General features: G+C 60.6%; 1 protein-coding gene across 1 annotated transcript in view; it reads left to right on the forward strand.

Annotated features, from left to right (window-relative positions):
- Window positions 1–243: 243 nt before the first annotated feature.
- HM13 (histocompatibility minor 13) overlaps window positions 244–11,010 on the forward strand; it is a 13,390-nt gene continuing 2,623 nt past the window's right edge. The window contains exons 1-11 of the mRNA XM_009282779.1: window positions 244–405; window positions 742–840; window positions 2,593–2,675; window positions 3,667–3,755; window positions 4,541–4,626; window positions 4,773–4,898; window positions 6,860–6,917; window positions 7,513–7,596; window positions 7,913–7,949; window positions 9,121–9,223; window positions 9,792–9,877. Coding sequence (XP_009281054.1) covers window positions 244–405; window positions 742–840; window positions 2,593–2,675; window positions 3,667–3,755; window positions 4,541–4,626; window positions 4,773–4,898; window positions 6,860–6,917; window positions 7,513–7,596; window positions 7,913–7,949; window positions 9,121–9,223; window positions 9,792–9,877 — 1,013 coding nt within the window. The remainder of the gene's footprint in view (window positions 406–741; window positions 841–2,592; window positions 2,676–3,666; window positions 3,756–4,540; window positions 4,627–4,772; window positions 4,899–6,859; window positions 6,918–7,512; window positions 7,597–7,912; window positions 7,950–9,120; window positions 9,224–9,791; window positions 9,878–11,010) is intronic.

Consider the following 11,010-nt stretch of genomic DNA (forward strand, 5'->3'; position numbering starts at 1 on the left):
CTGCCCCGCCGCGGAGCGCTGCCGGGGCGGCCCCGTGCCCAGGGTAAGCTGTTGTTCCTTCGCAGGGTTGCTTTGCATAAAGGCTTCTGCGAACGTGCGCTCTGTCCGGCGCTGGCCCGTGTTTGCCTGGGTGATATTAGACCTCTGAGCAGCGGCCAGCTGGGCAGGGGAGCGGGCAGCCTTCCGCCTCTCCTCTGAAAGCTGAAGGTCTCGTGGGAAATGGCTGGTTCAGCTGGCGCAAAGATGTCTCAGAAGGCGAAAGGGGTTTATAAATCTGGGGCTTTTGAGCGCAAGGGCTGTCCCAGGAGCGAGGTGAGGGATAAAAAGGCGATTGGAGAGAAACGTCGTTCAGAGGGTGATCGACATATGGTGCGCGCAGATGGGGAGGCCGAGGGGGACGGCCGGGTGTGAGCAGCGAGGGAGCTCGGCTTCCCTCGGGGCAGGGGGAGAAAGGAACAATGCCAGCGCAGTGGGCAGGGTTGTTTTTTTTTTCCCCCTTCTCCAAGAGGAAAAAAAGCAGTAAATCGTGGCAGCCCTTGGAAGGACGAGTGCGAGGTTTGCTTCTTCCATCTCAGGCTCTGCCCCACAGCCCCACCTCCGGGAATGACGGGGGGGCCAGCGGGTGCCCTGCCCCTCTCGAAGCCGCCGCGGAGCCCCGCTCGTTGTGTCTGTTCACCTCCTGCTCAGGTAGGATGCCAGAGCAGGGGCTGATCCGCTCCTGTCCTCTCCTTCCCTCCCCAGAACTCCTCAGAGATGCCGGAGACCATTACCAGCCGAGATGCTGCTCGTTTTCCCATTGTTGCCAGTTGCACCCTTCTGGGGCTCTACCTCTTCTTTAAAGTAAGTGAGCAATGCTGGCGGGCGCTGGAGCCGGTGCCTGCCATCCTCCCCGCCTGGTCAGGAGCTCCCGAAGTGGGACTGACTCGATTTTTGGCTTACCCTAGTTGGGGGCCCTTAGTGTTGGGACAGAAAGTGTGTAAGGCTGCAGGGCTCGGGCTCTTCAGCGTCACCACGCAGGAGGACGTCGGTTCTCGCCTGACTTGTCACAGCTTGGGGGAAATCAGAGCCTGTTTGTGCACCAGCTGGTTCTGGAGAGCTGCCGAGGGGCGAGTTCACCCCTGAGCTCTGCCTGCCCCCGTGGGCCAACCTGACGGTGCACGGACTGAAACCAGAGGGTGCCAGGGACTGCTGAGTTGGAAACGCTGCTGTCTCTGTGTCGTGCTCCGTGCCGTGCTTCTGAAGCCATCTCGGCTGCAGGCCTGGGGGATTGCTAGCTCATGGGCGAGCCCCTCTCTGTTCAGGTGAAGTCTTTTAGACTTGCAGAGCCAACAAGCAGAGTTAGGTGACCATTCCTGAGTCACGGTTCGGAGATCCCAGCAGCAGGTGCTTTCGGCTGTGTGGAGAAAGTGTCTTGGCTTAAAGCACCTTTGGCTGCCCGTGCACGTCTGGCTGAGCTCCTGGAGGGGCCTGACGAGCCGTGGGGCCGCCAGCGCACAGCGTTCCTGTCAGCGCAGCAGCTTCCAGCCCCGCTGTCCTGGGCCGCCGGCGAGGTGGCAGGGTGCTCCTGGCTGGTTTAAGGTGTAAAGTTGGGAATATTTCAGTTTAAAGTCCCTTCTCCGCCCATCACAGTTACCGCGCAGCAGCCGACTGACGCTGCGGGCTCCTACCCTGGGTCGAGCGGCCGCATGGGCTGACAGCTGCCCCGCGCAGGTCCTTACCCCGGTATGGGCCTGGGCGCCGGCCCATGTACGTCACCAGTAGTAAAGCTGAGCATCTGCTGAGCCTCTCGTGATGGTGGGGTACGGAGCAGCCACCAGACCCTGGCCCCGGGCCCCTTTGACTGCTGAAAGGACCCCCCTGCAGCCCACCCCTTCCCTGTGGCCCACGTCTCGAGGTACTCCTCCACCTCCTCAGGTGCCTTTTCTGCCTCTTGCTCCTGGCTGGGACGGAGGCGCCAGGAAAAGAAGTGCTGAATGTGCAGCGTGGCCCCGCTGAAGTCGCTGCGTGATCGGCAGCTCTTCCTTTTTAATATCTGCAACCTGCCATGAGCTCTCGTATTCCAGCATCCCCTTTCCAGGACGGCATGGAGGACCCCGGGGTCCCCCGCGCTGGGCTGTAGGGGTGTGATTCGGTGGTAAGGCGATGTGTGCGTTGGAGGGCGGGAGTTCTAATAATACCCTGTTTAATTAGGGCAGGACGCACTTGGCCTGCTGCAGTAGCAAGGCAGGGGTGCTGCTGCTCCCCTCTGCCGGGGCAGCCTCCGGGAGCGGTGCGGTGCCTCGCTCCCTGCTCCGGCTCACTCTGCAGGGGACACGCGGGGGAAGCTCTGTCCTCCTTTCTGCAGCGCAGGAGTTATTTTTCGACCCGAGCAGCTCCTAGACGCACGACAACTCGCAAGCCCATTGTGCTTGTTCTGTGAGCACACGGCTATTTCCAACATATTTCCCATCAGTGGCGCAAAAATTTGGGTTATTCCAGCTATTCTTCTCGTCTCCCTGGAGCACTGACACAGCAGCTGCCAATAGAAACGTGAAGTGCCGTAGATGGGGAGGACGCTGCGGTAACTAACCCCTCTCTGGATTTGTCTTGCAGATATTCTCTCAAGAGTACATCAATCTTCTGCTTTCCATGTATTTCTTCGTGCTGGGGATCCTAGCCCTGTCCCACACCATCAGGTACAGCAGAGGGAAGGGTGCGACTGGGGCAGGGGCGTCCGAGGCTGCTCGCTCTGCGAGGCAGCGGGGCATCGAGTTTATTGGGGGGTTTCTAGAGCACCATTGCCTTGCGGCAGAGCCGAGTCCCAGCTCGTAGGGTGTTTTCCCTCGGTGTGAAGCACTCTCCGGGGAGGCAGGCCCAGAGCATACTGTGAACCCTTCCTCATGGGGCAGCCAAGGGCAGAACCGAACTCTCGGGGGTCCCAGCAATCTGGTACCCCATGCAGCATCACTGGGAGAGCTTGTGGAGGCATGGGTGGCTGCTGCCGTAGAAGCTGCTATGGGCTGGCACAGTCCTGGCTGCCCTGTGGAGGGGAGAGCTCCTTGGCACCCGTCTTCCTCTTATTGGGACGGCTGAAACAGGCAGCTGGAGCTCACGATAACGTCCCGGCCTCTTGTGCCGATGCTTGGCACGAGGTGTTGAAAGCACAGGCTGTTTCAGTAACTGAAAAAGTAAAACTGGTTTCCTGTTTCCTGAGCTCTAGGGCGTTGGGGACCAGATGCTTTCCCTAGACTGGCACCGTGGCAAGGCCTTCGCCCCCGCTCCCTGCTCCGCAGGAGGGCCGTTCGGTGGTGGCACAGCCAGTTCTGGGTGACCAGACCCGTACGGTGCCGGGGGGCTGCTGCGGAGGCACAGGGAACCTGCCGGGGTCTGGGGTGGGTCCTAACTTCTTGCGGGTGATGCTCTGTGCCTGTTGCGCTCGAGCATTTTGGGGGACTGTCACATACGGGCAGGTCAGACCTCTGGGGAGAACAAGGGTCCCGTGTCTGCGGCTTGGTGACTGAAGCTGGGGCTCCTGCCAGTCCCTGACGTGGTGAAACCTGGCCTTTCCCTGTCTCTGGGGGGGGTGTGGGCTGACGTCTGTGCTGCCACGCCGTCACGCAAAGGTGCTGGGCAGCGCATCCTGCGGGGTTTCTGTCAAACTGCCCTTCTCTGCACCTCTCGTTTCAGCCCCATGATGAACAGATTCTTCCCTGCAAATTTCCCCAACAAACAGTACCAGCTCCTCTTCACCCAGGGCTCCGGGGAGAGCAAGGAGGGTATGTTGGCTCGCCAGTCTCTCTGGGGGCCTGAATGTTTTCTGCCTTTACTGTTCTTTCTTGCTCACTTGGTGTTTTGACTTTCAGCCCATTGAAGCAACCTTCTCAAAGACTTGCCTCTTGCTCCCTGCTGTGCTGCTGTAGCCAGTGTGAGCCCCGTGTGTCCCTGCAGAGCTGGGGCTGCTGTGTGCGTCTTCTTGCACCGGCTGGTGCCCTCCCTCTGTGCTGCCTCCGGCTGGCAGCGAAACCCCAGAAACAAATCCCAGAGTGCCGTAGGAATGGAGCTATGGCTGCTGTTAAATGCACTGCCTCTATTGGGTAGCATAGTACTGACTTTTTTTGTGCTGCCTTAACTGGTCTGATTCAAATCTTTGCACTGGTAGAAGGTGCTGTGATAAGTATCCTGCCCAGTAGCCCTACTGGTAAGGGAATACTACTTCTAGTGGTACCACCAGGAGTTAACTGGTGCAGGAAGAGGGAGAAGATTTGCCTCTCCCTGCCTTAGACAGTGCCTGAATCCAATTTTCTTATTGACAGAAGGATCGCAGATGCTGTCCATGTGGCAGAGTCTGGCTGAAGGAGAAGGTCCGGGCTTGCCAGGGCCGGCTGCTCGCTCGCATGCGGTTTGCACGTGTTTACCGTGGGCACCACCATTTCTGTGGGTACAGTCCCCTCGTTTGGGACGTGAGCGCTGCTCCCCAGCTGTAAAGTCACTCATCTCTGCCCTGCGCGGGAAGGGGAGCTGCCCGGGCTGCCCAAAATCTGACTTCTCCGTTTTATTGCAGAAATAGTGAATTACGAGTTTGACACCAAGGATCTCGTATGCCTGGCCCTGAGCAGCGTTGTGGGGGTCTGGTACCTGCTGAGAAAGGTAAGCGAGCCGCAGCCCTGTCGCGGGGAGGCCGGGGACCAGGCTGGATCAGACCTGGGCCCCTTTCCACGCAAGGCCTCTGCAGGCTGAGGCCGTGGCTCGGCACGTGCAGTGGGACCCAGATCTCCTTCCCCTGTCGTTCTCAGCACTGGATTGCCAACAATCTCTTTGGGCTGGCGTTCTCCCTCAACGGGGTGGAGCTGCTGCACTTGAACAACGTCAGCACTGGCTGCATCTTGCTCGGGGGCCTCTTCATCTACGACGTCTTCTGGGTAAACGGGAGCGTTCCCCGGGGCGGACGCGAGTTGCAGCCATTGGCGGAAGGCATGTGCGTGGCATTATGCCTCCTCGGAGGCAGCATGCTGGCTGGACACACGTTTGCAGTCAGGATTTCCACTTTCTCAGCCCAAAGGGGTGTGGTGGGGATGATGACAGAATCAAATAGTGGCAGAACGTGGCTCGGCAAATGTATATTCTTTTAATCTCAGAGAGCCCGGGGCTGGCAGGGATCTCATCAGGGCTGTTGTGGGGTACCCGGGTGTGCGGCGTATCCAGTTCTGGTGACCTGTATTCCCAACTAAGGTCTTCCCAATGCCTGACAGAGCTGCTGGATGGGCTGGAGGACAAGGCTGCTCTGGGGTACGCTGATCCTGCTTGTACGGGCTGTGCCTCAGCTCTTGTCATCTGCTGGCTTCGTTAGCGTCCTTCTGTTCTCTTGCACAGAGGACCAGATACTGGAATGCCTCCAGTCTCTTTCCCTCAGCCGCTGCAGTGCCCCGACATCTTCATTTTGAGGTTTTCCTTATCTCTCTGCAATGGGCCTGGACCCCTGTTTCTCCTTGTAATGTCCATATTCCCCAGTCCTTCCTGCTGCCTCCACCTTCTGAATTACTGGGTTTCCAAATGTCTGAGCGCCTTGTATACCTTGAGGTCTGTCCAGCAGCTCTGCAGCTGCCTGAGTAATCCTTCCCTATTTAAGCCTGGCTACTGTGTGTTATTTTGTACTTGGCCGGTGCTGCCCCTGTTTCATAGGCTCGTTAACAGTCTCAGCTCTGTGGTTCGTTAGCCTGCGTGCCACTTCCTCCGCTGCTCTCAGCTGGAGAGGATTCAGCCTTCTGGCTTAGCACACCCGGTGCCTCGTGCCCTGCTCGGGGTGCGAGTGTCTTCCCAGTGCTTCGGGGACAGCGAGAATGCAACCCTCGCTGCTCTCCTCTTGCCGGCTGTCCCCCACCGCGGCTTCCCCGGCAGGTCAGCGTATTGCCGGAGCCTCACGGAAGGGCTGTCTTGACATGGAGGCCCTCTCACTGTGCCCATCTGCGGGGACCAGTCGCTTGGATCTTAGCACGGATTTAATCACAGTGAGATCCAAGGAGGGTTTCAAGGAGGAAGGAGAACTGCTCGGTGGATCGATGATATTGCCCCCTGCATAGTCTTGGGCTGAATTTGCATGTGACGCGTTTCCCTGGTCCCGGTGTGGAGTCCTGTCGCTCCGTGGCGATGCCCAGAGCTTGCTGCACCTTATGGGAGTTAATCTGACGCCCAATGCTTGCTTTAAGGTTTCTCTTTAATCGCTAGCTCTAGGATCTTGCTCACCTGATGCTAACCAGCACCTGGTTTATGTGCCTGCTGCTGGTACAGCCAAGACTGGAGGCTTTGGAGGTGAAAAGGAACAGAAATAAGGGTGGTTGACCTATGTGTTTACGGTCCTCCCCCAAACGATGCCAGTATTTAAAGCTGATGGTGCAGTACAAATAAATGACCTCAGAGCAAAATGCAGCTGATCTGACAATTGCTCCGGTCCCCGTTGGAAGCTCACGGGCAGCAGCCTGGCGCTGCCTGGGACCCTGCAGAGAGCTCCTGCCCTCAGATAACATCCTGCACGGTGGTCAGGCTTTCCACTGAGTTGACTAATTAGAGCTGAACCGACCCGCAGGGGTAGGTGCTGGGGAAGGTTGGGTGGTGGGCAGCACCGCGGCTCTGCCATGTGAGCGGTCTCCCCGGCGCTGCTCTGAAAGCAGGACGGCTGTGACGTGGTCACCTCCTCGAGTTCTGTCCTGTGCCTTCTCCCCTGGGCGGTGGGCTCACTTGCAGGGCTCCTCTGCCCACAGCTCGGTGGCTCTTTGGCTGTTTTCTGCCGCTGAGGCCGCTCCAGGCCCCGAGGTGACGCCGTAGCTGAGCGTGTGTGTGTCCCTGTGCAGCTGTGGTCACCCCAGACTCCTCTGCTTGCCCCTAGGTCTTCGGCACCAATGTGATGGTGACAGTTGCCAAATCGTTCGAGGCCCCGATAAAACGTGAGTAGATCTTCCCTGTGTGCTGGAGGAGGGGCTGCCCGTTCTGCTGCGGTCGCTGCCCTGTGCACCCTCTGCCTTCTGGAGATGGCTCAGAAGGTGGGATGTGTGCAGGAAGGTTTCCTGCTAGTGACGCCTTAGACTGTTGCGTGGTGCCACCGACCTGCAGGGAGCCGGGCCTGGTCTCTGGAGAGGGATGGTTTGCAGAGCCCTGAGCTGGCTGGGTTAGTCTGCACCCCCAGAGCGGGCAATTTCACCTGCTCATAAAAAAAAAAAAATAATGCAAAAAACCCCACAGACCCCCCAAAACAGCAGGAGGGGCGAATTTGCGCTGTTGTGGAGCGGGCAGTGGTTTGGGTCCTGGGAGCTGAGGCTGAAACCTGTGCGTGGGGCTGGCCCCGAACCCCTCAGTTTCCCATCCTGATGCCCAGAGTTGTCCCAGGAAGGAGAACAAAGGGGAGCTGCAGGGGAGGAGGAGACTGAGGGCAGGGACGGGGGTCTTGCCCTGCTCTGGTCCCTTTTTGCCAGGCACAGCGGTGCTGAGGTCTGCTCAGCACAGACACTCCCCCCTCACTGTTCCTCCCTCTACTCCTCGTAGTGGTTTTCCCTCAGGACCTGCTGGAGAAGGGGCTGGAGGCCGACAACTTTGCCATGCTGGGTCTGGGAGACATTGTCATTCCAGGTAAGGACAGAAGAGGGGGGACGTGACCGGGATCGCCTGTCTGAATGGGCTGCGGGGAGCTGAGCGGGTGCCTCGCTCTGCCTTTGACCATGCCGGAGCCCTGCGGGCCTCCTGCCGGGGCTGGGGGGCTGCGTGGGCTGGGGGCTGCGTGGACTGGGGGGGTCTCCCATCGGATCCGGGTGCTGTCCCGGTGCCTTGTGCCACGAGAGGGCACTGTCAGCCCAGGCACGGCACCCGGAGCCGCTGTGGGTCCTGCCCTGTCTCGCTCAGCCTTCCCTAGGACCTCCATCCCCTCACTGTCCCCTTCTCCCCGCAGGGATCTTCATTGCCTTGCTGCTGCGGTTTGACATCAGGTGAGTGGGCGGTAGGGAAGGGTCTCTGGCAGGTTGCATCTTGCAGCATATTTGAGCTGCTTTTGTAGAGGAAAAGGGGAAGAGGAAGCCAGGAGAACAGTCGTGTGCTCCCCTCCGGGGCTTGGCGTGGGGACCCGGGAGAGTGGCTGGGACTGGGGGGTGCAAGGGGAAGCTCTTGGAAGAGTAAGACGTGAGCAGGGCTGGCTTTTTGGGTAAGTCCTGAGCGCTGGGGGTGAGTTGTTTGAGCTCATGGGTGTTGCTGTACGCGTGGCAGGGTGGGCAGGGCAGGCAGCAACAGGGGAAGGGGCCAGGGCAGCAGCACGTAATGGCCCCCCAGAGCCTCACCAGCTCCCTGGCACCGAGGAGGAGAGGGCAGTGCTGCGGCGGCAAGGGGAAGCGGCGACGGCATGGGAAAGAGCCAGGGGTGCTGGCACCTGGGAAGTGCTCGCGTGGATGCAAATCGGTGCCCGGCAGTGCTGGCTGCCTCTGGGTTGCCGTTGGGGAAAGCAGCTCCCTCCTACGCGGGGAAGCTGCGCCTACTGCCAGGGTGTAGCTTTCAGCCGTTGCCCCACACCGAAAGTCACCGGCTGGGGAGCTGCCGGGAATGGGCCGCTTCGTGTGACTGCGGTGGTGTGGCCCCGCTCCCACTGCTGTTGCACAGGCCCTCCGGTCTGTGCCAGCTCTTCCAGGTGTTTCCACCCACATCCTGCCTGCACCTGCTGGGAATCCCAGTTCCCGCGGCCTGCCCTGCAATAAAACAGCATGTGCTGAGAGCGGGGTGCCAGGGACCGGCCGTGCCTCCCCTGAGAAGGTGGGGGGACCCTCTCCCCGGGTCCCAGCACCGATTCCTCTCCCCCCCCCCCCCCGCCCCAGCAGCCCCCCGATAAAAGCCAGGGGCAGCGGGTATCTTGACACCCCGTCCCAGCAGCAGGATCATGCGCCTCCTTCCCTTCCCCAGCCCCTCACCTGGGTGTCACCCCACCCAGTCCCTCGCTGCTCCCGCGGGACTGGGGGCTGTGCTGGTGGCAGTATCTGCGCTGGCCCGAGGGCATGGGCAGAGCAGAGCTCCCTGTGCCCCAGCGGGAGATGGCTGAGAACGCTGGGCCAGCTCCGTTTCGGCCACTGGCGTCCCAGACCCGAGGTCACTGGGCTCTGCTCCCTTTCCCTACAGCTTGAAGAAGAACACGCACACGTATTTCTACACCAGCTTTGTGGCCTACATCTTCGGGCTGGGCCTGACCATATTCATCATGCACATCTTCAAGCACGCCCAGGTGAGCTCCGCTGCGCTGCCTCCCGCAGATGCACGTCCCAAGTGGGACACGCCAGCTTGGCCACGAGGTTCCTGCATCATGCCAGGAAAAAGTAGATGCATTTCTTCTTTTGGCTTTGCTTTTCCAGTCCCTGCCTGTACCTTTCTCTGCCCAAAGCTTGTGTGCCTGGCTGGAGCGGAGTCCTGTTTGGGGCAAGGCTGGTTCAGGCAGCTGTGTTTCCAACAACAGCACCTCAGCCGGGCTGCCCTGTGTTTTTGTGGCTCTTTGCAACCAAGCTGCCCCTGAAGACCCACCCTCCGTGCTGCGGAGGGGTCCTGGGAGCCCACACACCTGTGCTGATCTGCACAGGGGCCCTCAGTGTGTTCGTGGCCCGCTGGGACCTCACGGTGAGGGTTTTGTGCTGCTGCAGCTGTAACTTGGCTCTCAAAGCCGCTTTCTGGGGCATTAATCCTCTGTGCAGCGCTGTGACAGACGCCATGGGTGCAGAGGGGACAGGGCCAGCTCGCCTCGCGCTCCTCCCGAGGGGTGATTTGTGGTTTGGTTTAACAGTTGTTTTTCTTCCCAACAGCCTGCTCTTCTGTACCTGGTCCCTGCATGCATCGGATTCCCGCTTCTTGTGGCCTTGGCAAAGGGAGAAGTAACTGAAATGTTCAGGTGAGCGTCAGCTGGGGACGGAGCTGTTTTGCCCGCGGCTCTGGAGCGCATGAAGCGTGCAGATGTTCCCACGCCTGGGCACAGCTGGAGGGACGGGTTCATCTGGGCATGCTCTGGGTGTGCGCGTGTACGTGCGTGGGTGGAGGGAGTGGGTCTGTGTTTGTACACGCCGGCCCTGGCTCCAGCCACCTCCTCGTAGCCGGGTGGGAGCTTTGGTGCGGTACCAACAGGCAGGCAGCATCTGGTATTGCTTTATGCCTCGGTGACAAACTCTTCCCGTGTGCTGGCAGGCAGGGGAGGGTGGGACCGCGCACCTGGTGCCGAGATACTTGGTCATTGTGTCCCAGGGCCTGTGGGTGGGGGAGAACGGAGCCGGATCCGGCTGCGAGAGCAGCCAGGGCTGGTTCGAGCACATCCCAGCCTCCCCGCTCGGGTGAAGTACCCTGGTTTGCAGCAGTCTCCCTGCCCCGGGAACTGTAGGTGCAGAGAAAGGGGTCTGTGCTGTGCTGTTGCGCTCCGGCCCTTTTCTCAGCCTGCCGTGCTCCAGGCGAACGCCTGTTCGCTGTCGGCGGGCAGCTTTGGTCTCCTGCCTGGACTGTCCCCTCTGAGCCATGTGGAGCATGGCCTGGCCTGCCTGGAAGCTGTTTCTCCACTGTGCTCGGCCGGTTGTGCTCGAGGCTCGGTGGTGGCCCAGTGCAGTTGTTTGTTTGAAGACGGCTGAAGCAGAGGAGGGAAGGGAACATCCGTCCCAAAGCAGGGCCGTTCACCCCCCCCAGCCTCCCCGCTCCGGGGGTGCCCCTGCCCGCAGGGGCCTGCCCGAGCCCCCAGCCTGCTCAGAGGGAAACCAGCACCCGACTGGGGCACGGCGGGGAGCCAGCTGCCCTCGCCTCCTTCCCCTCCCCTGGGAGACGCAGGTATGCGTGTTCCCACCGGGCTGTCAGCTGGGCCGGCTCCCCAGCCCTGCCGCACCTGCCCGTCCTTTGATGTCTGCTTCTGACGATCGCTGCTGCAGGCGCCGAGTGTCCTGGGATCGTCCTTCCTGGGAGCCAGCCTCGCCTCCTTCCCCTCCCCCCCCCGAAACTGGGAGAGACAGCTGCCAGCTGCCCCTTCCCCTCCCCTGGGAGACGGGAGAC

The sequence above is a fragment of the Aptenodytes forsteri genome, unplaced genomic scaffold (assembly GCF_000699145.1).
Source record: "Aptenodytes forsteri isolate BGI_AS27 unplaced genomic scaffold, ASM69914v1 Scaffold422, whole genome shotgun sequence".
Lineage (NCBI taxonomy): Eukaryota > Metazoa > Chordata > Aves > Sphenisciformes > Spheniscidae > Aptenodytes > Aptenodytes forsteri.